Source organism: Myotis myotis, unplaced genomic scaffold (genome assembly GCF_014108235.1).
Source record: "Myotis myotis isolate mMyoMyo1 unplaced genomic scaffold, mMyoMyo1.p scaffold_m19_p_18, whole genome shotgun sequence".
Classification (NCBI taxonomy): domain Eukaryota; kingdom Metazoa; phylum Chordata; class Mammalia; order Chiroptera; family Vespertilionidae; genus Myotis; species Myotis myotis.
The window spans coordinates 10,704,549-10,732,530 of record NW_023416322.1 but is presented as its reverse complement, the minus strand read 5'-3'; the positions used below and the strand labels follow the sequence as shown (position 1 = coordinate 10,732,530).

The 27,982-nt window shown below is 38.9% G+C and overlaps 1 protein-coding gene across 1 annotated transcript; it reads right to left on the bottom strand.

Annotated features, from left to right (window-relative positions):
* Positions 1 to 1,112: 1,112 nt before the first annotated feature.
* LOC118673250 (membrane cofactor protein-like) lies at positions 1,113 to 27,790 on the bottom strand. The gene is made up of 11 exons (XM_036343839.1): positions 27,673 to 27,790; positions 24,664 to 24,855; positions 24,269 to 24,371; positions 15,633 to 15,718; positions 14,883 to 15,080; positions 11,964 to 12,146; positions 9,303 to 9,338; positions 9,147 to 9,194; positions 5,978 to 6,028; positions 1,619 to 1,653; positions 1,113 to 1,130 (listed from the first exon to the last, which is right to left on the bottom strand). Exons 1-11 carry the CDS (start codon positions 27,788 to 27,790, stop codon positions 1,113 to 1,115), a joined length of 1,068 nt encoding a protein of 355 aa, XP_036199732.1.
* Positions 27,791 to 27,982: the final 192 nt, after the last annotated feature.

Genomic DNA, 27,982 nt, shown 5'->3' with positions numbered 1-27,982 from the left:
GTCACGCTGCCAGCACAGTGGTGCCTGGGATCAGGGTTGTTCCGGGTGCTGGTGTGACTCATGGAAGAGGACACTAAAAATCCCAGAGTCACCTGGGTGGGCTTCCTTCTGTGGAGCTGGGAGGCCACCCTGCCCCTTTGCCTGGGCTGCCAGATCTCCTGTCGCCAGACTCACAGGGGCCCCTGTGATTCCAGGGGAGGAGGAATCTTTGGGGAGACTTGCCAGCCCTCCCTCTGAACTGGGACAGTCTTCCTCCCTCCCTCTGCTCCTCATTCCAGGGTCTGGGAGGAATAATGCCTTTGGCATTCAGTCCTGGGTTCCGCTGAGGATGCATGAGGCTGGGGACAGGGTGCTGGTGCCATCTTCCAGGGACGGCTGTGTTGGCCCTGCAGGCACTCTGCTTGAAGGTAATAAAAACTTTCCTTCCTTTTATCTTTTTGTTATTAGTAAACAAAGCAGATCCACTGCCAGGGTGACACTGAGAGGGAGGAGAGGGTACTGATAAGGGCTTGAAGGGAGGTCTGAATGATATCCTTGGCAGTTAAATCATTTTAGGCTGTAGGTTCCATAAAGATCCATGATTCTCTGCAGAACTTAAACTTCAAACCACACAAATTTTTCTTACAGTCATAATAGCTAAAGCAATTCTGCCTAGTCTTCTTATGATGACATTAAAAGCAGCTGAAAATATTCTTAGCAAGAAATGCAATTCTGACAGCACACTAATGTAGACACATTTTTTAAAAAGGCAGCATACAATACAGAGTGCAAACAAAAGTATGTCAAGAGTGAGAAGCACTGCCCAGCCGGTGTGGCGCAGTGGCTGAGCGTCGAACCATGAACCAGGAGGTCATAGCTCGATTCTGATTAGGGCACATGCCTGGGTTTCAGACTCATTCCCAGTTTGGGGCATGCAGGAAGCAGCCAGTTGATGATTCTCTCTTATCATTGATGTTTCTCTCTCTCTCTTCCTCTCCCTCTTCCTCTTCCTCTCTGTGAAGTCAATAAAAACATATATTTTTTTAAAAGAGTGAGAAGTAGCAATAGGTTCAAGAAACATGTTTAATTTACTCTCTGGCTGACGTGAAGATATCTGTACACACCGGTGCCAATTACTGCAACGCCAAGAACTACAAGAAACCAGAAAACAAGTGACATGTAACTCTAAAAACTGACACCAAGGTTCCAATCCAGCAGAAGAAATTTATGTTGGTTACATTTCAGTGGGAAAAAACACTATTTTATTAAGTGCATATACATTCATAATCTATCTTGTCTCGTCACTGTCTAAATGCAATTCCCTGGAATCACTTAGAGTCCGCAGTAAGTCAGACAAGAGTTCTTGCTTAATTTAGAATATTACCCAAAGCATATTTGGGATGAAAACTCATATGACTAATCATATATACATAAAAAATATGTGCTAGTTAGGGTTTGTTATTAAATAAAAATAGGGAATATAGAAAAATACACAATCACCAGAATAAAGTAGTGTATTCCACATAGACTGGATTACTTAATTTGAAGCTATAAAAACTGTAGAAACTGGGAAATCATTTTTAAAAATGCACTTTTCCGCAGTACTGTTTTAAGTGGTATCCAGCTTTGAGACACTTACTTGCTGAAGAACAATCAGAGCAATGAGTCCTTTACCTAGAAATAAATAAAACCAGTTTGAAGGTAATTAAGCATCTGTGAGTCTCCAATAGTTGATACATTTAAATTTTGGTCAGACCATCTACAAACTACACCAAAGAAAATGTTTATCAGTCTAGTTCAGTGTGGCTGCTGATGCATCCAGCTCCTTTTGATCACAGAGCCTTCTAATTTGACCGCAGGCTTAGGGCCCAACAATGTTTTGTGTTGTAGCTACCACACTAGGTTATTTAGTAAAGGTTATTATTAGAATAATTAGAATTCATTATATTAGAGAAAATTTGTTTTAAAAACATGGTATCTCATTATAGTTGGTTCAGTTCCATAGTTAGTCTACCGTTTCTTTTTTTTTTTTTTTTTTCACCAAAAGTTGGTCTGTGGAATAAATCATAATGAAGCTATCTTATTCTGTCACACAGATGTTATCTGCAGTCTTCACAAACAATACTTTATCTTATCATCAACCCCTCCTTCTACCTTTCTCCAAAGGAACAGTAAGCTATAGTCATACTTATTAAGGGGATTCTAAGGATGTAAATGAAATACCAGGGCACATGGATAAAAATTATGCTTAGAAACTTAAACATACATTTTTTACTATCCAGAGAGCAATAAAAAATACTACCACATCTTAATTCTTGGTAATGTTAGTAGTATCACTGCTTCTAAGCTGCTAGAGATTTTTTTAAATATCTAAGTCAGAGCATACAATATTAGGTTTTCTTGTACACTTTTTATTTTTATAAAAAATTATCAAGTGCTTAACATCTTTTTTGATAGATTTTTTTATTGACTTCAGAGAGAAAGGGAGAGGGACAGAGAGATAGAAACATAAATGATGAGAGAGAATCATGGACCGGCTGCCTCCTGCACGCCCCCTACTGGGGATCAAGCCCGCAACCCGGGCATGTTCCCTGACAGGGAATCGAACCCAGGACCTTCTGTTTCATAAGTTGACGCTCAAACACTGAGCCACGCCAGCCTGGAAAGTGCTCAAAATCTTAAGATGGCAATGGATTTACTGATAGAATGACAGTTTGACCACAGTGTTCAGGGGAGAACCTAACAAACCTAAGGTGAATTTCATGAAAAGGTAACCTTGGCGGCATAGGTAAACACCTGAAATTGCTGCCTCGCACAACCACTTCAAAAATACAACTAAAAGACAAAACGGACATCATCCAGAACCACAGGAAGGCTGGCTGAGTGGGAAGTCTACAACTAGAAGGAAAGAGAAAAGCACACTGAGACTCAGAGGAGGTGCAGAAGTAAAGTGCAGAGGTACAGAGGTGCACGTGGAAAGGGCTGGCAACTGAGGACACGGTTGTCTTTTTCAATCGGTAGGGAGTCACCAGCTCCTGACTGCTCTAAACTCCAGTTCTGGGTGAGTCTCTGGGGACCCAGACTCATATGGGGAGAAACTGGACTGTCTGGCATTGGTTGGAACTTGAGGGCAGCTTTCTCTCAGAGGTGCTTGCAGCAATTACCCCGGGACACTGAGACCTGGGGCCTTTTAGGGCAAGACTGTGGATCAGCAATAGCTGTTTGCTCCACCCGGTTGATTCCCTAGAACCCCACCCCACCCAAGCTGTGCACAGAGGCTTTTGCATATGAATGACCTGGACCTTTGCAATCTAAAATTACCTAACAAACTGCAGCTGGGTCAGAGAGACCCAGAACATCCAAAAGAAGGCCCAAGGTCCCACAGAAGCTTGCATTGCTTCACAGCTGGGCCTCATCTAGGCACCTCCAAATCCCAACAAAGAAGAGGAATCTGCAGATCTCTCCATAGCTCCTGCTGGGTAGCCTCAGGAAGAGGCTAAATTAGCACTTCCTCAGAGATCCAAGTGCCAGTGTAATCAGTGGTCAGAGTGGGACCATCCAGATTACAAGTCCTCAGATCCATAAGGGACACACTCAGGGGGCAGACTCAGTGAGCACCAAAGCCCCACTGAAGCAAGTCTTGCCCCAGAAGGGTGTCTCCAGCACAGAAGTTCTCCCACCATAGACACAGCTGATTCTCACAGCCAATTGGCCTGGAGGTCAATTCCTCCCAATGATACCAACTACAATCAAGGCTTAACTACAACAAGACTGTGCACACAGCCCACAAAGGGGTGCACCAAGAGTGTCCACCTCAGATAATTGGGGAGGCTGAGCCACTGGGCCCTATAAGACATCTAGCACAGAAAGCCACTCTATCAACACAGGGAAGCATAAAAAATGCAGAGACAAAGAAACAGGTCACTAATGACAGAAATGGAGGAAAGCAAACTACTAGATATAGACTTCAAAACCACGGTTATAAGGCTTTTCAATAATTTTCTAGAAACCGCTGATAAATTTAGTGAGATCCTCAATAAGTCTAGTGAGACCCTCGAGGTTATGAAAAAGGACCAAATAGAAATTAAGCATACACTGACTGAAATAAAGAATATTATACAGAGATCCAACAGAAGACTAGAGGATCGCAAGAATCAAGTCAAAGACTTGAAGTACGAAGAAGTAAAAAACACCCAACTGGAAAAGCAAAAAGCAAAAAGAATCCAAAAATATGAAGATAGTGTAAGTAGCCTCTGGGACAACTTCAAGCTAACCAACATCCGAATTATAGGGGTGCCAGAAGAAGAGAGAGAGCAAGATATTGAAAACCTATTTGAAGAAATAATGACAGAAAACTTCCCCTTCCTGGTGATAGAAATAGACTTACAAGTCCAGGAAACACAGAGAACCCTAGACAAAAGAAATCCAAAGAGGACCACACCAAGACACATCATAATTAAAATGCCAAGAGCAAAAGACAAAGAGAGAATCTTAAAAGCAGCAAGAGAAAAACAGTTAGTTACCTACAAGGGAGTACCCATATGACTGTCAGCTGATTTCTCAACAGAAACTATGCAGGCCAGAGGGAGTGGCAAGAAATATTCAAAGTGATGAATACCAAGAACCTACAACAAGATTACTTTACCCAGCAAAGCTATCATTCAGAATTGAGGGTCAGATAAAGAGCTTCACAGGTAAGGAAAAGCTAAAGGAGCTCATCACCACCAAACCAGTATTATATGAAATGCTGAAAGGTATTCTTTAAGAAGGGGAAGAAGAAGAAAAAGGTAAGATAAAAATTATGAACAACAAATACATATCTATCAACAAGTGAATCTAAAAATCAAGTGAATAAAAATTCTGATGAACAGAATAAACTGGTGACTATAATAGAACCAGGGGCATAGAAAGGGAGTGGACTGACTATTCTGGGAGATGGGGGGAAGGGGTGTGGGGGGTGCAGGAAGAGAGTGGACAAAAATCGTACACCTATGGATGAGGACAGTGGGGGGGGGGGGGAGTAAGGGCAGAGGGTGGGGTGGGAACCGGATGGAGGGGAGCTATGGGGGGAAAAAAGAGGAACAACTGTAATAATCTGAACAATAAAGATCTAAAAAAAAAAAAAAAGATTCCCATGCTCAGAATGGCCTTGAACATCTGGTGTGCTCTGAACAGGGCCTCTACACTCCAATTGGCCTTGCACATCTAGAATACTCTGAATAGGTTCTGGACACAGGGGTTATAAAATGAGGAAGGGTCTAATTAGAAAATAGCATGAACAATGAAGCTGCCAACATTTATAAACTCTTAGATAAAGAGACTTCACTGGTTACCCATTTGGAGACCCTTCCCCAGGTGGGAGTTTGTATATGCTTGCAATAAATTTCCACATTTTTGCTTAAAAAAAAAAAAAAGAAAAAAGGTTAACCTTACTAAACACATCTAATGTAAATAAAAGCAATATTTTTTTCACTTTCCTCATTTAGTAATATTTACATTTCATTAATGGTACAACTATACTTTATCAGATACTTTAACATACATTGTGTGAACCTTGTGAGCCTACATAAAGTGTGGTGCACCAGTCTGTCATAGAAAAAACAAACCCAACTTATAGTATTTCAGGCTTGGATATACAGATCTGAATAGGAAGAAATTAATCTATAAATTACCATCACAAAATAACACTATCATATAAAAAGCAAGTTATGTTCTATAAATTTTAATTTACATATAAACATAGCAATTGAAAAAGTGACCTCACCCTATAAGAATCCTAATTTGAGGCATCTTTTAAAAACCGTGTTAACTACATGTGTCTACATACTACTGCTTACATTTGTCATAGTATCTGCAACATTGAAATAAGTACTAATGTCAATAATCACTCATTTGAGACAGATTGTTCCTTCTCTAACTATAGACAATTAAAATATGCTATTTTCATGTAGAACTCTAAGGCCACATAATGCAGAGTCATCAATAGTCAAAATAATACCGTATTCCTTATTGCCTTTAGATGGTGGTTTACTAGTTTGAGTGGAATGCTCTAGGAAAAATAAAAAAAAAGGAAGTTAAAAAAGTAAAGACAATAAAACCTTTGTAAAAAAAAGAAAAAAACCTCTTACAATTTTATTTTCCTTTCATAAGTCACCTTAATGTTTTTTTTTCATTAAAAGTAGTATAAAGTATTATAAATGTATATACAATGTCATCAGCATTCTTCTTCCTATCGCTTAATATTTCCCATAACAATATTCTTGGTAGAGCAAACAAATTTATCATTAGTATTTTGTTAAAATTAGCCTGTGACAGGGTTCTGCCCTGGGGCTCCCCACTGTCAGGCCAGGTGATGGTGTTTCAGACAAAGAAACAGAACCACAGAGCCCTGCTGCCACTTGGACTCCCAAAACTCGCCTCCTGTTGCCCTTGGAGTCGGGTCCAGGAGTATATTATCTGTAAACCAAGAGCGGTTGCAGTAGAATCCCTGTATCCCTCTGTGACTGAACCCTAAGAGGGTTGCTTGGGATGGGCCCCCAAAGAGTCAGGGGTTGCCACTGTGCTGAAGGCAAAACAAACCCCACCCCCAAGCAGCACAGCTGAACTGTCTTATAGAAGCCATGGAGGTTCAAGACTGGGAGAGCAAAGAGGTAAAAATCTTGTGATTCAGCACCATCTACTGGGGGGAGAAGAGGGTCCCAAAATAAGGTGACAGCAGAAGATTTGACTTTGGGTGATGGGTACACGGTGCAATATACAGAGCTTGTAACATAGAAACCCACACCTGAAACCTATATGTCCATGCTGATCAATAAAAAAATAAAATTAACCTGTGGATTCAATGTGACCTACTTAAAACATAGGAAGGCTTAATAAATGATTTACAAGTTCATCTGCAATTAAAGGAAATTGCAACTTAATTAAAGCCATTTACAGAAAATCCTCGTATACTAAATGAAATCAGCCAGAAGTGATTCCACTTAGTGAGGTACCTCGAATAGTAAAATTCATAGACAGAATATTAAATAGTGCTTATCAGGGCTGGGGAGAGGGTGAATAGAGGGTTATTGTTTAATGGGTGTAATGTTTCCGTTTGAGATGATGAAAAAGTTTTGGAGACACAGTAGTAATGGTTACACAACAATGTGAATGCACTTAATACCTTCGAAATGTACCTGTAACTGGTTAAAATGGTAAAAATGAAAGTTGAACATAGAGTCCAAACATTTCTGAAACTGTTCTGACAGATATTGTAACATAGAGTACTACAGTGAGAAAACATTATTTCATACTGCAAAGGCATGGGCAGAATTCAAGGGAACAGAGACAACTAGAACACTAATGAATTTAATGTATGACAAACCTGGCACTTCAAACAGTAGGAGAGCAGACAAAACATGAGAGTGGGAGGAGTGTAAAGGAACCCTATCAGTCCATGTACCATAATGAATTTCAGGTGTGCCAACAATTTAATGCAAAGAATGCAATCAGAACGCATGGTTGAAGTGTTTGTAACTTGAGTGTGGGGAAGTCCTATATCTCTTACAATAAAAACACAACACTCAGCCCTTGTAGGAGAAATGATCAATAAATCCAAGTTAATGTAAAACTTCTGCACATATGAATGCCCACTGATAGGAAAATAGTTAAATAAAATTTGGCATATACCAAAGTAATCACCAGGAAGGTGATTAGGAATAAATCTAAACAAAAGGATAGGAATAAATCTAAACACACCGCCAATCTAAGACAGTACGCGTAAAACATGCAAGTTTTAGAAAAATATAAACAGCATGATGCCATTTCTGGATAAGAAAAAAGAAAAAAAAATCAAAATATGTATAATTGCACATATAAGGATATTGGTGTATAGAAATAGATGAAAAGACACCTAACCTATTATGTGATTAACTCAGGTAATGAACTAGAAAAAGAGGAAACTATCTTTTACTCTGTATACTTTTTTAATATTTGAAATTTCCCAAATTAAGCTGTATTCTACTTATGCAATGAAAATGTTGCCGAAACAGGTTTGGCTCAGTGGATAGAGCGTCGGCCTGCGGACTGAAAGGTCCCAGGTTCGATTCTGGTCAAGGGCATGTACCTGGGTTGCGGGCATATCCCCAGTAGGAGATGTGCAGGAGGCAGCTGATCGATGTTTCTCTCTCATCGATGTTTCTAACTCTCTATCTCTCTCCCTTCCTCTCTGTAAAAAATCAATAAAATGTATTTTAAAAAAAGAAAATGTATAAAAACACAATATATATCAAACTGCATAAAATATTTTAAAAAATGGCTATTAACAACCAAAGCACTTGTATGCATGCATATTAGCATAACCAATGGATACAGACACTGGGGCGGTGGGAATGGCTGGGCGGGGGGGTGGGGAGGGGGACAATTGGCGAAAAAGGAGACATATGTAAAACTTTAGACAATAAATACATAAATAATAAAAATAAAAATGGCTATTAAAAATAACCAATGAAAAGAAACCTAGAAAATAACATTCACTTCCTGTCAAAAAGACTGTAATTTATAATGAGTTCTGATAAAGTCATAAGAAAATATTTTATAGAAAATAAATAAAATATGTATTTGTATTTTCATTAAAAGTAGTATAAAGTATTATAAATGTATATACAATGTCATCAGCATTCTTCTTCCTATCCATTAATATTTCCTATAACAATATTCTTGGTAGAGCAAACAAATTATTTCAAATTATTTTCCTTGAAGGCTCACTAATAGCATGGACACCTCAAACAGATTAGGAGGAAATATACCCCTGCCCCTTTCTTCCCTGTCACTGTCCTTCAATTCTATTCCCTTAGCTCTCCACCTGTGTATTGAGAACTTCCCATGAGCAGGGCATCGCGCCAGGTCACGTGGGTTCCAAACCAGATAGGACCCCGCTCCTGCCTTCCAAGGAGCCCATGGCCCTGATCCCAGGCACCACTGTGCTGGCAGCGTGACCCAGGAGAATTTATTTTAATTATTTAAAATAATTAAAAGCATAAATATGCTTTTAACAAATAAATAAATATAGACCAAAAAAGTTTCATTTCATTGATTAAAGAAATGCAAATTGATACATGACATCATTTTTTTTACCCATCACCTTATGAATTTCTTAAGAATATAAATAAGATAAAGAGTTACCAAACCTAGAAAACTTGTCACTGGAGGCGTGGCTGGATAAATAGGATTGACATCTGGAAAGATAAATTTGATTTTCACCAGATTTATCAGTATAAAATTAATCACTTAATTTGATTTTTTATTATTTTAAGATTATTTCTCAAAATGAAAAATACACTTACTTTCTAAACTTTGCAATTCTACCTCTGGGAAGTCACCTAAATACATAAAAATGTTTGCATAAGAATGTTTACTGTAGCTTTGTATTTTGTAACATAAATCTTAGAAGTTTAATAATAAATCATAACAATAACATCTTCAGAGTAAACCTATATATCTTTTAAAAAAATTAACATCCAAGTAATATCATAACACATAATTTTTCTTCTTTTCCACTTAGTATTTCACAGATATTTTTTTCATATTTGCACAATTACATCTACCTTATCACCATTGTATGTTGCTAGTATTCCTTTTTTGTAAAGTCTTTCTGTAACTGATGATAAAAGTAATTGAGAGTTTTTGATATTTAAGATTCCTGCTGTTTATGTTCTTCATACAATTTCCTCATATTTAATTATCTCACATTTGAGTCACTAAATTGTATCACTGTTTTTGAAATCCTTTGTAAATTTTTATGGTCGACTCCATCAAAAGAGCATATCTGCAAACCTGGTATCCCACTGAGCGTATACCAGTAGGACCCTGTGGGTAAACACAGTGAGTTGATGAATATAAACTTCACATGCAATTTTAATGTACCAGTCCACCAAAAAAAATCTCTTTCTCCCTGAAACCTCACAACACTCAACTAAGATTCTCAAGCAGGCTACCAGTTACCAGATATACAGGAGATATAAAAAGGTGTTCTCATTACCATGTTAGCATGCATAATTCCCCTGAATCCTTTAAAATATTAAGACAACGGGAGATATAGAAACAAATTAGAAGCCAGTAATAGAATTTGAGTTCAACACCCTCATTAAATGACAGGAAACAACCCCATAGAAATAATGTAATTGAGTAATCAGAGCCAAACTAGGACTCTGAGCGAGATCAGCCCAAGCTAATACTCTTCACACTATGGTAGTTTCCCCACATCCATGGGGGATATGTCCCAAGACCCCCAGTCAATGCTTGGAATAACAGATACTACCAAACGAGTATATGTGTGTATATATATACTAGCATTATGTTGGCCCCTACATATACATAACTATAATAAAGTTTAATTTACAAATTAGGCACAGTAAGAGATTAACAATAATAACACAATAAAACAAATATGACAATATCTTATAATAAAAGTTACATGAATGTGGTCTCTCGTTCTCTAAATATATCATTGTACTATATACTCTCCCTTCTGCCTAAAGTGATGAGATGAAGTGAGTTGGATACAGTGGATCAAGGAATGATTCACATCCCAAGTGGGACAGAGTGGGCTAGCATGAAATTTCATCATGCTAATCAGAATGGCAAGTATTTTAAAATGAATGAATTGTTTATTCTGGGAATTTTCACTTTAATATTTGGGACCACAGTTGCAGGTAACTAAAATAGCAGAAAGCAAAACCACAGATACATGGTGACTGCTGTAGTCCTCTTGTTTCTACTGCAACCAATGGGTAGCCAGAGACAGCAGCTCTGAAATCAGGAAGACAGTTCCTTCCACCACATGAAAATAACCCCGCAAGTCTTAAGCAGAGCAGTGATAAGTAGTCCAAGCAACAAGTCCTCCATTTCACTCTGCCTTTCCGTGATGAAATTTATTTTTTGTTGTCAAATTAAAAAAAATCCCAGTAAGAAGAAAAATCGTAATTGTATGAGGTGGGGAGAGGTGGGGGCATTAGCAACATGGGTCTTGTTTTGGAGACAGCAGACATTTTGACATTTTCCAGTTTAAATGGGAAAATTTAAATGGTGGCAGTTCAGGAAATGAAACAGTCCCATACTAGTAAGATACCCTGTACAGGTGTCACCAGATCACTTTTTAAATGAATGAAACAGCGAAGTTGATGACATATAAAAAAGACACATTAAAAAAACAGAAGCCACAGACCTTCTAATTCCCGAATACTGATTGGAGTGATGCTGTAAATCTATGAGTTTCCTTTAAGAGCTGCCTACATGACAGGCGCTGTGCTAAGTGCTTTCAGTGCCTCCCATTTTACCTTTTCTATTATCCAGGAAGGAAGACATTAAATCATTTTACATATAAGTGAGCACATTTACTAGTAAAGCTTGTTATTGCTCAAGTTTTCACACCTATTTATATTTGTGGACTATGGCAACAACTAGGATAGCTGCAAAAATGTTATTTTTCTTTTTATTATTAAAATGACGGATGACCAAATCACCAGACAGCCAAAAGATTTTTTTTTAATCCATAGCTATTGAAACAATTTAGAAAAATAAAGCAGGAAGTTACTAAGCCTGAGACATGAGAAACTGTAGGTTTTTTCCTGGGAGGAGTTGACATTGAAAAACAAAATAATGTAAACTGGATCAACCACTTGGTTATTATTTTCATTTTACGAAATGATGCCTTTCATTCTTGACTCATACTCGGTGAAATTTCGCTTGCTTTAATTTTTTTGAGAAAATGTTTCCTATATATTTTGACACATAAAAATACCAAATAACAGAAATGTAGGCTCATGTGTAATGTACATGATGTGTTAAGAGCCTATCAAAACATAAATTATATGTCATACCTCTGTTCCGGAAATGAACACAACACAGAGTTACATGCAAAAATTACTTGCTTCTTCGCAATTATTCTGTATCACTGATATTTAATGTCAAAGAAATAATAAAAAAGAAAAAGACACCCTTTGTACCTTTAATACATTTTGGCATTTTGGGCTCCCAATTATTGTTCACTCCACAGACAACTGTCTTGCTGCCTTCAAGGTGAAAGCCCTCCAGGCACTCAACTGTAACCTCAGATTTGTAGTAATATTTTTTCCTAAATCCAGAAATGACTCTTCCATTCTCGAGTACTGGATGTTGACATTTGACCACTGAAAAGCAAAGAAATTCCAGAATGAATGGAAAATTGTTTTAACCCAGGGCAGAAACATTACTTTCTACTGGGAACAAGGAGACAAGAAATGGAAGTCAGGATATTAATTAAATAAAAAACTTTAATTCCAGGGAAACAGATATAGAGATATCTAATAACCTTTTCCCACCTAGAACAGACTCTCATGATAGATTATTGGTTTCTTATGTGTTTTTTCAATAGTGGCAAATTTTGAAAAAGTTCTGACTACCAGATACAAATTCTGGGCAAGTTCAAAAGCAACTTCTGATTCTCCTTAATTTAGGGATTAAAAAAAAAATTCATGCTGACACTGATTACAGTACGCTGCTTTTCAGAAAGGCAGGGAAGACTCTTGTGAGAAGGTTATACTTGAGCTCAAGTTAAAAAGAAGATAGCCATGCAAAGATGTGAAAGGAAACGTTGGTAGGTAGCAACAACATACATGAACTGGAATGTTCAAAAAATAGAAAGGCTGCACGGCTGGCGTGGCTCATTGGCTGAGCAATGATCTATGAACCAGGAGGTCACTGTTGGATTCCCGGTCAAGGCACATGCCCAGGTTGTAGGTTCAATCCCTAGTGTGGGGCGTGCAGGATGCAGCTGCTCAATGATTCTCTCTCATCACTGACTGATATTTCTATCTCTCTCTCTCCCTCTTCCTTTCTCTCTGAAATCAATAGAAATATTTTTTAAGTTTCAATTTCTAATAGATTATTGCTAGTAAATAGACACAGAATTTATTACTGCACATTCAGTTCTTGTCTAAAACTTCAGTCTTTCCTATTTTCCAAAAAGATAATCATGCCATAAGTAAATAAAGTTTGCCTGTTTCCATATCTTGCATTATTGTACTGGCAAGGTCCTTTAATACAATGCTGAATAGAGTGGTGAGAACAGACATCCTTGTATTGTTTCAACGTTAGGGGGAAATAAATTACTCTATTACATTAAGTATAAAGTTAGTTGTGAGATTCATGTAGGTGATTTTCACCAGGTTCAGCTAGATAGCTCATTTCTATTCCTAATTTGCTAAGTTTTACCATGAAAAGATGATAAATTCTGGCAAATGCTTTTTTTCACATCTTTTGTGATGATCATGTGTTTTTCTTCTTTTATGCTCTCTTTAAGTGGCAAATTATACTGATTAATTTTTTTCATTTGAATCAACACTGCTTACGTGGAATAACTACTTCATTATGACATACTGCTATTTTTCTATATGACAGTATTTAATCTGTTAATATTTTGAAAAGGAGTTTTTATTCTATGTTAATAATGAATATTGTTTATAATTTTCCTTCAATGTTTTTATCTGGTTTTGCTATCAAGGCAATGCCATCCTGTGTCTTTTCTTAAAGGACTTATAGAGAGCTACTATTACTTACGCCTGAAATGTTTGGTGGAATTCCCCATTGAGAGCATGAGGGTTATAGTTCTTTCTGTGAGGTTTAAGTTATCAAACTTACAGGCTTAAAATTATTTGTGTTATCCCCTAATTATTCCTTAAATGTCAACAGGATATTTAATAATGTCCTCTTCTTCGTTTTGATATTGGTAACTTTTATCTTCTTTTATTCTTGTCAAACTGGCTATAGGTTTCTCTATTTTATTGGTTTTCTCCAAAAGCCATGTATTTGTTTCATTGATTCTATTTCTCTCTTTTCAATTTCACCAACTTCTAACTTTATCATTTCCTTCCATTTCCTTGTTCTCAGTTTAAATAGCTCTTTTATTTCTTTACATTCGTAAGGTGGAAACTTAGGTTATTAATCTGAGACTTCTCTCTTGCTATAAATATCCTTCTAGGCAATGCTTTTGATATTAACATCTTGATCTATTGGGATGTTATGTTTCATTTTTATTCAATTCAAAACCCTTTGTAATTTTTTATGACTTGTTCTTTGATTTATGGGTTAGTATGTGTTGCATAATTTTCAAATTTACAGATATCTTTGTTTTCATTTCTATATTCATCCCTTTGTGATAAGATATTATACAATCCATGAATTCAATTTGGGAGAATTAAAAAATTTATCTTATTGCCTAGAATATGTTATTAGAGATTGATCCATATGTAGTTGAAATGAGAAAATATTTTGCTGTTATTCAGTGGTTCCCTTCTTTCAAGAGTCAAGTGCCCCCCCAGTGTCTCCCTGGTTTGGGTCATGCCTTAATGCTGTAAACAATGTTTTTCAGGTAAAGGCATACCTTGTAGGTGTTGTAGGTTTGTTCCAGACCACAGTAAGAAAGGGAGTGTCATAATAAAGCCAGTCATAATAGTTTTGTTGGTAAGTGTCTTGTCTTCCATTTGTAAAAATTATAACATCTGTGAAGCGCAAAAAAGCAAAGCGCAATTAAACAAGGTATGCCTGTGTGTTTTATCCAGAATGTATCAATCTTATCATCAGTGAGAGGGTTAGTCTTTTACAATTTACTGTTTCCTTCAGCCAGAACTCTCATAGGTCCTGTATTATCAGATAACATTTTATTTTTAAGGCAGTGTGTGTTTTGTGGTGCTTTCAGGCAAAAAAAAGTCTTAATCCATGCAATACATAGTAATTCACAAGGTATACAGTGAAATACCAAGAACAAGTGGGGCGGGGTTGGGGAACTCTACAACTAGAGCTATTTTTTTTATTTGACCTATTCATATGACTGTTTTGTTTACTTTTTGGTAAAGTAATTTGAAAGAAAGAAATGGAAAGATTATTACCTTTACACTCAGGAGGGTTACTACTCCATTGGTTACGCCCAGAACAAACAAGCCTGCTCTCTCCAACAAGGGAATATTCATCTGGCCCATTGGAAGGCTTACAACTGTAAGTGACTACTTCATTATATTCAAATGTATCCTTGTGGCTATTGCTGAATTCACCATTTGGTATTTGTTGAGGTGGTTGACACAAAATCTCTTTAAAAAAGAAAAAAAAAAGAGGACAGGAAAGGCAAAAGAAAAAGTAAAAGATTAAGACAGCATTAATAATGTCTTCTGAACTTCTTCAATAAATTCATTTACATATGAGTTCTACAATCTAGTTGCATATATGAAAAAATGTAATATCTTTTTCATCCTTAAGCATATATAGTGCAATCTGCCAAAGGTACAAATGGTGTGTTAAGGCAACAGCCCAATTGTGAGGTCTATATGTAAGCCAACATATTGATGAGTGTGCAAACACATAAAACAATGCCACTATTCTCACTTTTTGAAAATTTGGTTTTCCTTTAAAAAATATGTTGTATATATTAATGTGTATTGTGCTCACGGTTCTCAATAATGAATTCATAAATAATTATTTTTAAAACTTTTCAGGGTTAATTCCAATATAATGGAATAGCAATAGCCATATCCCACTGAAGAAAAGCTATGTGGGGGTCTTTTTAAAATTTAAAAGCATGAAGTCAAGCCAAGGCCAAAAGTTTGAGAACTACTGCTCTAAATTCTAAAGAAGAATATACTTACTTTCACACTGTGGGGGACTATCACTCCATTCCACATTATTTTCAGAAATTTCACAATATAGATTTTTTGTTCCAAGTAAGTAATAACTAAATGAGAATGGAAAAAAAATACTGTTTTCTTTCTCAGTTAAGAAGAAATCCATAATTACAAAGAAAACTTTATGTGGTTGTTTTTCTGCATTTCAGAGGGCTTGAGGGAGAAGTTTCTTAAACAGAATATATTGAACATGCTAAACAAACCTGCAACTTAATGAAAGAGATTCTGCATTTGAACAGACACTGGTCTGGAGAAAAATTTCTACAAAGTCTGTCATGCCTGACAGTCTGGCCTCTTTTCTGTCTTCAGGAGGCACATCAACATTCACTTCTCCGAACTTGCTCATGCCATTCGGCTCAGTCATACACCAACTGAGCAGAGAGATCTGGCCCTCGCGCTTACCTGCCTGGATTCCAGTCCCAGCTCCAAGACTGGCTTGTTATTTGAGCTTGGGCATGTCTCTTCATGTTTCTATTTCTCAGATTTCTTATCTATGAAAACAGCATAATAGTATATAACTCCTGGGATTCTTTTGAGTAGTAGATAAATTAGCATCTGAGACATAGTGAGTACTATGTAAGTTTTAGGTTTGATGAATCGAAATGTGTTCCCAGTAGCAGCTCAGGAGAACTCCTTGATGGAATAGCTCATGATTTAAAGTCACAGAACTCTCTCCTCCTTCTGGACTCTCCTTGTAAGTTTACTTCTGTTGTTCTTATCATTTACTATTTTCCTTTCGGTATATGTTGTGCTTCTCAATAAGGCTAACGCTTCTTTGAGAATAATCTTTGTTTTAACCTCCACAAGGTGCCAAGCAGGCTCGCTCTCTATGTAGACTGCATATTCGCACTTGATCAAATTAAAATAGAGCCAGTAAAATGGCCTGCACACGCTTCCAGCTGACTTTTCCCGCAAGCCTCATTCATTGATCCTATATTATAATCTATTAGGAAAGGATTCTGGGATGATGCTGGGTAGGAAGCTTCAAGAACCGCTCTCCCCATTTGGACAACCATTTCTACTAGAATCTGCCTAATGTCACTGTTTTGAAACTCTGGAGTTTGTTGAAGGCTTGCAACTTCCAGAAAAGACTTGGGCAGGTAAATTGCACTAAAATTGGTCAAATTCTGCTCTTAGCCCAGTGGTAGCTGCCCATGCTACTCCCATAGCACGCAGCTGTGCTCCTGAAGCAGTTTATCAGCAGACTGAAGGAGCCAGCTTGGGATAAAAGGCCTGTGTTCTCCAAATATCAGGGGTCCTTGCTTTTATCACTGACTGATCTTTCTGGTCACAGAGAAGCAGACAAAGACGTGGGTAGCCGCTGTTGTCATATCTCGCTTCTCCAACGTGTAAGCCTTTTCTTGCTGACTGAGGAGGATTCCAGTGATTTCTTCTTCATTTCTCGTGATCTCCCCTTTCAGAAGCCAGATATTAAAACGTGGGACATTTAAAAACGACTATATATGTGAGGAAAATTAGGAAGTGATTATGCATGCCCTGAGAAAAGCTCAGAAAAAATCTGAGAAAACATTTAGTTTACCTGTCAGGCTGATCCTCAGCACAGAGCCACCCTACAAAAATCCAAAAACAAAAAGTGATATAAAAAAAAAAAAACCTATAAAAGAATGGCAATGTGATTCCCATAGTTTCTCCATTATTAGATTCAAATGTTCAGTTCAACAACAACAAAAAAATCATAATGCATACAAATAAACAGGAGAATATGACCCATTCAAAGAAAAAGTAAATCGATAAAAAGTATCCCTGAAATAAAACACCTGAGGAAACATCTACTAGACAAAGACTTTAAAACAGCTGTCTTTAACAGAAAATCTGGTGGCAAGTCAGCGGTTTTTAGTTTTGCTGTCGTCTTTTCGTTCGTGAAGTGGCAGACACAGAAAGGCAGATCTTCTAAGAAATAAAAGGCATCAAAATTGGAAAAGAAGAAGTAAAACTTTCCTTATTTGCAGATGACATGATATTATACATAAAAAACCCAAAAGACTCCATCAAAAAACTATTAGACTTAATAAATGAATTTGGCAATGTAGCAGGATACAAAATTAATGCCAAGAAATCTATGGAATTTCTATACACCAATAGTGAACTTACAGAAAGACTAAAAAAACAATCCCATTTACCATCGTACCAAAAAAATTAAGATACCTAGGAATAAACTTAACTAAAGAGGTAAAAGACCTCTACTCAGAAAACTACAGGACATTGAAAAATGAGATAGCGGAAGACATAAACAGATGGAAGAACATACCATGTTCTTGGATTGGTAGAATCAACATCATTAAAATGTCCATACTACCCAAAGCAATCTATAAATTCAACGCACTTCCCATTAAAATTCCAATGGCATATTTCACAGACCTAGAACGAACTCTCCAAAACTCCATCTGGAATAAAAAAAGACCCCGAATAGCTGCAGTGATCCTGAGAAAGAACAAAGTAGGGGGGATCTCAATATACCAGATATCAAGCTGTATTACAAAGCCACTGTTCTCAAAACTGCCTGGTACTGGCACAAGAACAGACATATAGATCAATGGAATAGAATAGAGAGCCCAGAAATCGGCCCGAACCAAAATGCTCAATTAATATTTGACAAAGGAGGCAAGAACATACAATGGAGTCAAGATAGTCTCTTCAATAAATGGTGTTGGGAAAATTGGACAGATACATGCAAAAAAAATGAAACTAGACCACCAACTTACACCATACACAAAAATAAACTCAAAATGGATATAAAGGACTTAAATGTACGATGGGGAACCATAAAAATACTAGAAGAATCAAAGGCAACAAAATCTCAGACATATGCCGAAGCAGTTTCTTCACCGATACAGCTCCTAGGGCATTGGAAACTAAAGAGAAAATAAACAAATGGGACTACATCAAAATAAAAAGCTTCTGCACAGCAAAAGAAACTATCAACAAAACAACAAGAAAGCCCACTGCATGGGAGAACATATTTGCCAATGTTATCACTGATAAAGGTTTAATCTCCAACATTTATAGGGAACTGATACAACTTAACAAAAGGAAGATAAACAATCCAATAAAAAAATGGACAAAGGACCTAAATAGACACTTTTCAAAAGAGGACATTCAGAAAGCCAAGAGACATATGAAAACATGCTCAAAGTCACTAATCATCTGAGAAATGCAAATCAAAACAACAATGAGGTACCATCTCACACCTGTCAGAATGGCTATCATCAACAAATCAACAAACGACAAGTGCTGGAGAGGATGTGGAGAAAAGGAACACTTGTGCACTGCTGGTGGGAATGCAGACTGGTGCAGCCATTATGGAAGACAGTATGGAGTTTCCTCAAAAAACTAAAAATGTAACTCCCATTTGACCCTGTGATCCCACTTCTAGGAATATATCCCAAGAAACCAGAAGCACCAATCAGAAAGGATATATGCACCCCTATGTTCAGAGCAGCACAATTCACCATAGCTAAGATCTGGAATCAGCCTAAGTGCCCATCAGTAGATGAATGGATTAGAAAACTGTGGTACATCTACAGGATGGAATACTATGCTGCTGTAAAAAAGGAATTCTTACCATTTCCAACAGCATGGATGGAACTGGAGAGCATTGTGCTAAATGAAATAAGCCAGTCAATGAAGGAAAAATACCACATGATCTCACTCATTCATGGATAATAAAGACCATTATAAACTTATCAACAAAAATAGATATAGAGGCAGAGCAACCTCAAACAGAATGTCAAAAAACAGCGGGAAGGCCGGGGAGGGTTGGGGGGCAGGAGGGGAGGGTAAGAGATCAACCGCAGGACTTGTATGCATGCATATAAGCATAACCAATGGACATAAGACACTGGGGGTAGGGGAAGCCAGGGATTGTCAAGGGTGGGAAAAAAAAGGAGACATATGTAATACTCTTTGTAATACTTTAAGCAATAAAACAATTTAAAAAAAAGAAAGAATATATGCACCCCTATGTTCATAACAACACAACTTACAATAGCTAAGATTTGGAAATAGCCTACGTGCCCATCAGCAGATGAGTGGATTAAAAAACTGTGATACATCTACACAATGGACTACTATGCTGCTGTAAAAAAAGAAGGAATTCTTACCATTTGCAACAGCATGGATGGAAACTGGAGAGCACTATGCTAAGTGAAATAAGCCATTCAGTGAAAGATAAATACCACATGATCTCACTCACTTGTGGAATATAAAGAACATTATAAACTGTCGAGGCAAAGAAGCATCGAACAGACAGTCAAACTACAATGGGAAGGTAAGGGAGGGTTGGGGGGTAATAGATCAACTGAAGGACTTGTATGCATGCATATAAGCATAACCAATGGACACAAGACACTGGGGTGGGGAGCGGGTGAGGGCATGTGCGGGGGGGGGGGCGGGGGTAGGGAAGGCCAGGGGGAGGTTAATGGGGGGGAAAAAGGAGACATATGTACTACTATTTGTAATACTTTAAACAATGAAAAAGAAAAAGAAAACAACTCAAAAAAAAAAAAGAAAGGCAGATCTTCTGAGTACCCTGATGGGCAAGGTCAGCACTCTCAAGTTTGAGCCCAATGACACCTTTGAGAATGTCAAAGCTAAAATTTAAGACAAGGAGGTCATCTTTCCAGGCAAACAGCACCTGCTTTTGGGGGCACGTTTAGAGGAAGACACCACTCTGTCAGACTGTAATATCCAGAAACAGCCCGCCCTGCACTTGGTGCTTTGCCTGTGGGGTGGAATCTATGAACCTTTTCTGCCAACTCCCCTGAAATACAATGGCCATAAGACTATATGACCCAAATGTTATGCTTACCTGCAACCCAGTGCTGCCGGAAGCCGGTCCATGCTTGCTGCTGTTTCAAGGGACCTGGCATATATGGCATACTGTTCTTAATATGTTTGCTCACCTTCTTGGCACTATGTGTTTTAACCAAGGTCACCTCTCTGAGAAAGGTTGTTTCCCCAGGTAGGGTTTTTCCCCTGAAGTTAGGAAGGGAATAAAACCTCTTAACTAAGTGCCAGGCGGGTAATTAATCACTTTAACTATGAACAATCATGCTTAAGCTACATAATCTTTACTCCCTGGAATGGAGATAAGAAACGCCCTAACCTTTGGAATAGAGATTGACAGGATTGGAATCAACTGGTATAAATACAGATGTAACAACACAGAACTTAGAAGACAGAACTTAGAAGACAGAACCTACACAGAACCTAGAGACAGAAGAACTTCGCTGGAGAGAACATGGCAAAAGATCCTGGACAGAAACTGGCAACAGAACCTAGAGACAGAACCTAGCGAGAGAACATGGCAAAAGATCCTGGACTGAACCTGACTACAGAAATTGGCAAGAGAACCTGACTAGAACCTGGTGACTGAACCTGGCTGGAGAACCTGGAGAACCTAGCAAGAGAACATGGACACAGAACCTGGCTGGAGATCCTAACCAGAACTTGGCTGGAGATCCAAACCAGAACTTGGCTAGAGATCCTGGCTAGGCTGCTGATCAACTGAACGCTGCCTCCATGCCATTCCTTCTTCGCTGACCCCGTCCACACCTTTGGGGACCCCTGGACCTGCTGGGGCAGGACCCCGGCACAGTGCTATCAACTGCTTTAAGTAGAAATGTGAACACACCAAAAAACTGTGACTCAAGGAGATGCTCAAAAGAGGCCTTTCCACTTGGTCCTACAGAGGAAGGAAGCCTTCAGAACTTATTCTATGAGAACAGCATTACTGTGATGCCAACAACAGAAAAAGACACTACAAGAAAAGAAAGCTACAGAATAGTATCCGTTATGAACCTTGATGCAAAAATCTGCAACTAATTACAGCAAACAGAAATCAAAAAGATTATCCACCATGCACAAGTGAGATTTATTCCTGGAATACAAGGGTGGCTCAACATATGAAAATCCATCTATGTAATCTGCCATATCAACAGCATGAAGGGTAAATCCACTTGATCATTTCAATTGAGCATTTGTCAGGATTCAACACTCTTGCATAGTAAATACTCAACAAAACAGGAACAGAAGGTAAATACCTTAAGATAATATATTCCATAGATGAAAAATCTACAGTAAACATTCTATTCAGTAGTTTAAATGCAAAAGCTTTTTTTCTACAATCAGGAATAATGCAAGAATGCCCACTTTTACCATTTCTATTCATAGAACTGGAAGTTTAGTCAGAGAAACTAGACAAGAAATAAAAGGCAGCCCAGTGGGTTATGAAGATATAAAATTGTCAGTTTGCAAATAATAAAGTCTTATATGTAGAAAACCCATCCTAGACAGTTTCGCTCAGTGGATACACCATCAGCCTGAGGACCAAAGGATCCCAGGTTCATGTCTGGTAAGGGCATGTAACTTGGTTGCAGGCTCATCCCTGGCCCGGGCTCCGGTCGGGGCTCCTGCAGGAGACAACCAACTGATGTATTTCTCTCACACTGATATTTCTCTCTGTCTTTTCCTCTCTCTTCCACTCTCCCGAAAGATCAATGGATAAATATACCCAGGTGAGGATTAAAAAAACCACAAAACCCTAAAGACTGTGCGCATATTGTGTGAATGCCCGCGCACACACACACATCCCCACACAACAGCTGTTAGAACAAATAAATTAATGCAGCAAAGTAGCAGAATACAAAGTCAATATCAAAAAATCAATTGCTTTTTTTATAGTGTATTACATTTACCCTGTAAATGCAAATTTTTATAAATGTCTAAATATATACTAGAGCAGGGGTGGGCAACCTTTTTGTGAGTGCGTGCCAAAACCAGCAAAATCTCCGACTCAAAATTCTTCTGCGTGCCAACCCTAATTTTTTGAGAACATGTTACGCCTACTTGATATCTCTTAAGGTGTATGTATGTGAAGAACCTTGAAGAAATAATAAAATTCATTCAAGCGACAAAAACACAGTATATGATGATGAAAAATACATTTATTTTTTAATGTATACATGTACACTGATAGTCCGACAGAAAACTTTATGACTCTGATATTATCAGTGGGACTTTTGCTGCTGCATCACTGATGACAGAGATTTTACATCAAGTTTATATTTCGTGACCTTCAGAGATATGCACGAGCTACTACTTTCATCCGTCAGGCTACTCCTATTATGAGACTTAACCAAATTCATCACTGAGAACAAAGATTCACAAGCGTATGTGGATGAAAACATGGAGAGTAGCGCTGTTGCCAAGTTTTTTGTTTTTTTGTTTTTTTTAAAAAAAAGCAAATAAAAATTTATTTTCTGGAATGGCATTCCAAGTCCTCAAAAGTTCGCTTTCGACATTTCTCTCTGGTAATCCTGTCTCTAATCGCTTTTTTTCAATGTTTTCCAAGTCAACTCTAAGGTCAATAAATTTCTGCTTCCAAATTGAGCAACTCTGAAATTCAATCAACTGCATTTCAGTCAGCTATGTCTATCCATGAAAACATTTGTAAGTTTAGTTTATCCAGTTTCATGCTGTCTAAAAACCTCATGAATTTTGCTGACTCTTCCAGTTCTCTGAATTTCGCAAATCTTGAGAAGAACTGTTCAATAGTTGACTTGATGATGTTTAAAAACAGCTTTTGAAGGCTTTGACAGTCTGTTCTGTCAGCTTTTGGGAGGTCTTTGATGTGCCTCTTGAGATTTGGGAAATATCTAAATCTCTCGCCATCCACATCCCTCTTAAAGACTTCCAGTTTCTTTTCAAAAGCCTTTATGTAACCAAACATAACATCAAGTATCTTGCCAGTTCCTTGTAATTTAACATTTAAGTCATTCAAATGTTCACAAAAACTGTAAATGGGAGATTATAAGAGAGGGTTTCGCGTGCCAGCAAAAGTAACTGGAGTGCCATGTTTGGCACACGTACCAGGGGTTGCCCACCCCCGTACTAGAGGCTTGGTGTATGAAATTCATGCAAGGGGCTTGGCCCTTGCAGCCCCAGCTGCTGCCTTGGCCATCGCAGGTACGTCCAGAAGGTTGTCCGGACGGTCATCCAGAAGGTCATTCGGCTGTTCAGTCTAATTAGCATATTAACTTTTTATTATATAGGATTAAAAGAGCCCAAGAGAACAAAGGCTACTACTATTAAGTGCGCAGTACTTGTTTTTGAGACCTTCACTCCTTGATAACTGCCTTAAAACTCAGTTTTTCCAACAAAAGGATTTTGATTAATATTATGGTCCAGGCTATAACTCTTTACAGAGTTATTTCCATGAACAATATCTTTGGTGGGTAAACCTACCTACCAAGTCTATAAGCCCTCCTTCAACTCTGAGAGTTGGCCATTTTAAATAGGATACAATTTGTTGTTAAACTGTCATCATGATTACTACAAATTTAATGCTAATGATAGGCTTATTCTTGCATATAGTATTATAAAAGTGTCCTTTCCTTCACTTTTAATTTCTATTCATTACACATCTTCTCAGTCTGCATAAAAAACCCAAGAGTTGATTGGCTGGAAGTACAACTTGTCACACAGAAAGCAAAATGAACATTATGGGAATGCTGAAGAAGAGAAGCAAACTGAGAACAGAATTAGTAACATTTACTGTATTCCTCTAAGGAGCAACTTACCCCTCATTACAAACATAGTGCGCTTGAGAACCAAATGTGGTAGTTCCGTTTACGTAAACTACTTCGCCATTGAGGGGCTCTCCTAGCTGTGGACATGTCTTTTCTAAAAGAAAAATTCAAATGTGTTGTTATATGCCAATTTCAAAGCCAGTGAATCCAAATCAAAATTCGATATTGCTCTTTTAAATCCACTTAACTATTGAAAGACCAAACTTAAGATTCACATTTACTCTGGCAAGCAATTGCCAAGAAAAAGATTCCCAGGAGATTTTCAAAGACATTATTATCTAGAATCTCCATTCCCATGGGAAAATCATCATGGTAATAGTGGACTGTGCAGTCTAAAATGTGTGACAATATCCAGAGCAATACAAATAAAAGCTGTGTGTACCTACCTGTACAAGCCTCCTGGAGAGGAGGTGCCCATGTGCCATCAGGCTGACAAACAGCAGTGGTGGGGACTAAAGGTACAATACGCTTGTATCCTAAACGACACTTAAATTCGACTCTGTCCCCAGGACCATAAGATGCTTTAGGAGGACCATTTAACATCATGGTTTTAAATCTCATTGGATCATCACAGGCATCTGGGCATAAGAGAATAAGAACATGAAAAAGAAGAGTGTTTTATCTTTTCCATCAGCCTGGGACTGTGGTTGGGCAGCAGGTAGTTAGTACAAAATGAATGGAAAGGTCCTTGGCAAGTTTTTATTTTTTTAATTAAATTGATTCGGGTGAGTTTGATCAACATGAACATATAGGTTTCAGGTATGGGTTTCTGTGTTCTATGATCTGTATATTGCACCAAGTGCTCACCACCCAAAGTCAAGTCTTCTCCTGTTACCACATATTAGGACACTCCTCAACCCCCCACCGCCTTCCCTCTGGAAAGCACCACACTGCTGTTTGTGTTCACGAGTTTCAGTTTTATACCCACATATGAGTGAAATCATATGGTTCATAGCTTTTTCTGAGTGACTTATTTCACTGAGCATAATGTTCTCAAGGTCCGTCCATCTTGTTGCAAATGGAGCTATTTCATCCTCTCTTATGGCTGAATAGTATTCCCTTGTGGATAAGTACCACATCCAGTGCTCTATCATGGGACACTTTGGTGGTTTCCATGTTTTGGCCACCATGAATAATGCTGCAATGGACTAGGGGTGCATATATCTCTGCGAATACATTTTATTTTATTTTATTTTTAAATTTCTTATATTGATAGGGAGGTTCTTTTATTTGTTTTTTTTAAGATTGTGGGGTTTTTTTTTTAAAGATATTTTTATTGATTTCAGAGAGGAAGAGAGAGGGATACAGAGAGATAGAGAAACATAAATGATGAAGGAGAATCATTGATAGGCTGCCTCCTGCACGCTCCCTATTGGGGACCGAGCCCACAACCCAGGAATGTGCCCTTGACTGGAATAGAACCCAGGACCTTTCAGTCCGTAAGCCCACGTTCTATCCACTGAGCCAAACCAGGCAGAGCTCTGCAAATACATTTTAAAAACAGATCTTGTTCTATGCTTTCTCTTGCCTCCATTGCCCTACTGCTGCCACACTGGATAGCTTGAGAGTCTGTGAATACCCTGAGCCTCTTCACATCTCTGAGTCTTTGCTCCCACTGCTCCCTAAGTTCTGAACACCTTTCCTCCCTGCTCAGCTGCAACTCCTGCTCAGCTCTTATCTTGTAGACTTACCTGCTCAATATCCCCAGGAAACATATTCTCCCTCCTCCAAGAGGCAGCAAACGGTCCCCTATTCTTGGACTCTCTTCTGCATGGATCTCTCGGGGCACTGGCACGTGTTTTTGTGTTTACTAGTTAGCGTGGCTGACTCCATCTATCCATGGGGCCAAAATACCTAGCACAGGATGTCCCCCAGAGTAGCTATTCAAATGAAGTTGCTACTAAACCACTGCTGTAGCAATGAACAGAATATTGAAAATAATCACTTGAAACTCTAGGCCAGGGGTGGGCAAACTTTTTGACTCGAGGGCCACAATGGGTTCTTAAACTGGACCAGAGGTCCGGAACAAAAGCATGGATGGAGTGTTTGTGTGAACTAATATAAATTCAAAGTAAACATCATTACATAAAAGGGTACGGTCTTTTTTTTTTTTTAGTTTTATTCATTTCAAACCGGCCGGATCCAGCCCACAGGCCGTAGTTTGCCCACGGCTGCTCTAGGCACTGGGAAAGGATTTGGATAGGTAATCTCTTTGCTGCCTATCTGCCAGTATCCTGGTAACCTAGCAACTGACAGGAAAAGCACTGCTGTCATTGTATTGTAATTTGCACACTAAGGAAACTAAGAAACACTGTGTAACTTGTTGATCTCCATTTCTTTAATTAGAAAGAAAGAAAAGACCTAAAATAGGCAGAAGAGACCACTTGTAACAATCTATTGTGGGTCTTGGTGGAATGAGAGTGCTCCTGGAAACACAAGTTTTCCCTTCTGCAACTCCCTGGCAGCATTTGGCAACTACCTCTGAGATGCAAGCCGCCCGGGCACAAGGCGGCCTACAAACCCTTCTCCTGAGCTGCTTCAAGAGTGAAATGTTTGTTTTCCCCGCCCAGCTTAGTGATTTCTCCTTTTTACTTTCTCTAAGTTGTATTTTATCCTGATTTTACCTTTCAACCTTAAACTGCACCTTGTTTTTTATCCCCTTCATTTCTAGTTTGTTCTCTCCCATGTTGTACCCTACATTCTGTTCATTCTCCTCTATTCCAAACAGCACGCACAGTGTCCTTCAACTCTAGTTTGAAGCCTATTCTCAACTTCATCCTCCTTTAAAAATTTCCTTGGGCCCTGACTGGTTTGGCTCAGTGGATAAGCGTCGGCCTGCGGACTGAAGGGTCCCAGGTTCAAGTCCGGTCAAGGGCATGTACCGTGGTTGCGGACACATCCCCAGTAGGGAGTGTGCAGGAGGCAGCTGATCGATGTTTCTCTCTCATCGATGTTTCTCACTCTCTGTCCCTCTCCCTTCCTCTCTGGAAAAAAAGAAGAAAAAAGATCAGTAAAATATATATTTTTTAAATTTCCTTTGGTGTTCTCCTTCCCGCCACGGTTCCCTTTCCTCCCTCATAGAAATGAACTGTTTAATGATCAGTAACCAGAATACTGATCAGAAGACTGTACCAGAAGACAGTGGCACTATGAGCCCTGCAAACTGGACACACAGGGGAGGGCAGAGCCTCTCTGGCGCTCCGCGGTCCCTGCGGTAGCTTTTAGGTACCACTGAAAGGCCATCCTAAGCCGGGCCACACCAGCACCACCCTGGTCCACCAAGCCCGTGCTTCCTACCCGACCCACAAAGCAAACCTCTCCCCTCCCACGGCTCCGGTCGGCCAGCTCCCCGACCCTCTCCATTGCCTCCAGAGCTGCACCTTTCCCGTCCCTACCAGAGCACATGGGCAGCAGGAGCCCTAGGGCCACCAACAGGATGCCAGGGGAGCGCCAGAAAGAGAAGGCGCTCGCGTGGCGGAGAGGAGGTGGCCAGCGCGGCTCCGAAGATGCCATCATTTCCCAAGAGATCGGCAGGAAACCTGAGGGACAGCAAGCGTTTTTTACCTTTTTGAGAGCAGGTGTCAGACGCAACAATCCCCATTCCAAGTGTCCTGTGCAGTACTGCTGGTGGGCGTGGCCACAGTAGTGACGTCAGGGTAGGGCGGGGCCAATGGCAGGTGCGGGGCGGGGCCCCGGGGCGGGGCG

Excerpts from the sequence above, each read along its gene's own strand:
- LOC118673250 (XM_036343839.1), bottom strand. The coding sequence starts at position 27,790 with ATGGCATCTTCGGAGCCGCGCTGGCCACCTCCTCTCCGCCACGCGAGC. Across the intron at positions 6,029-9,146 it reads TCCAGTGACAAGTTTTCTAG|AGCATTCCACTCAAACTAGT; the intron begins GTTTGGTAACTC and ends TATTTTTCCTAG. Across the intron at positions 1,654-5,977 it reads TAAAGGCAATAAGGAATACG|GTAAAGGACTCATTGCTCTG; the intron begins GTATTATTTTGA and ends ATTTATTTCTAG.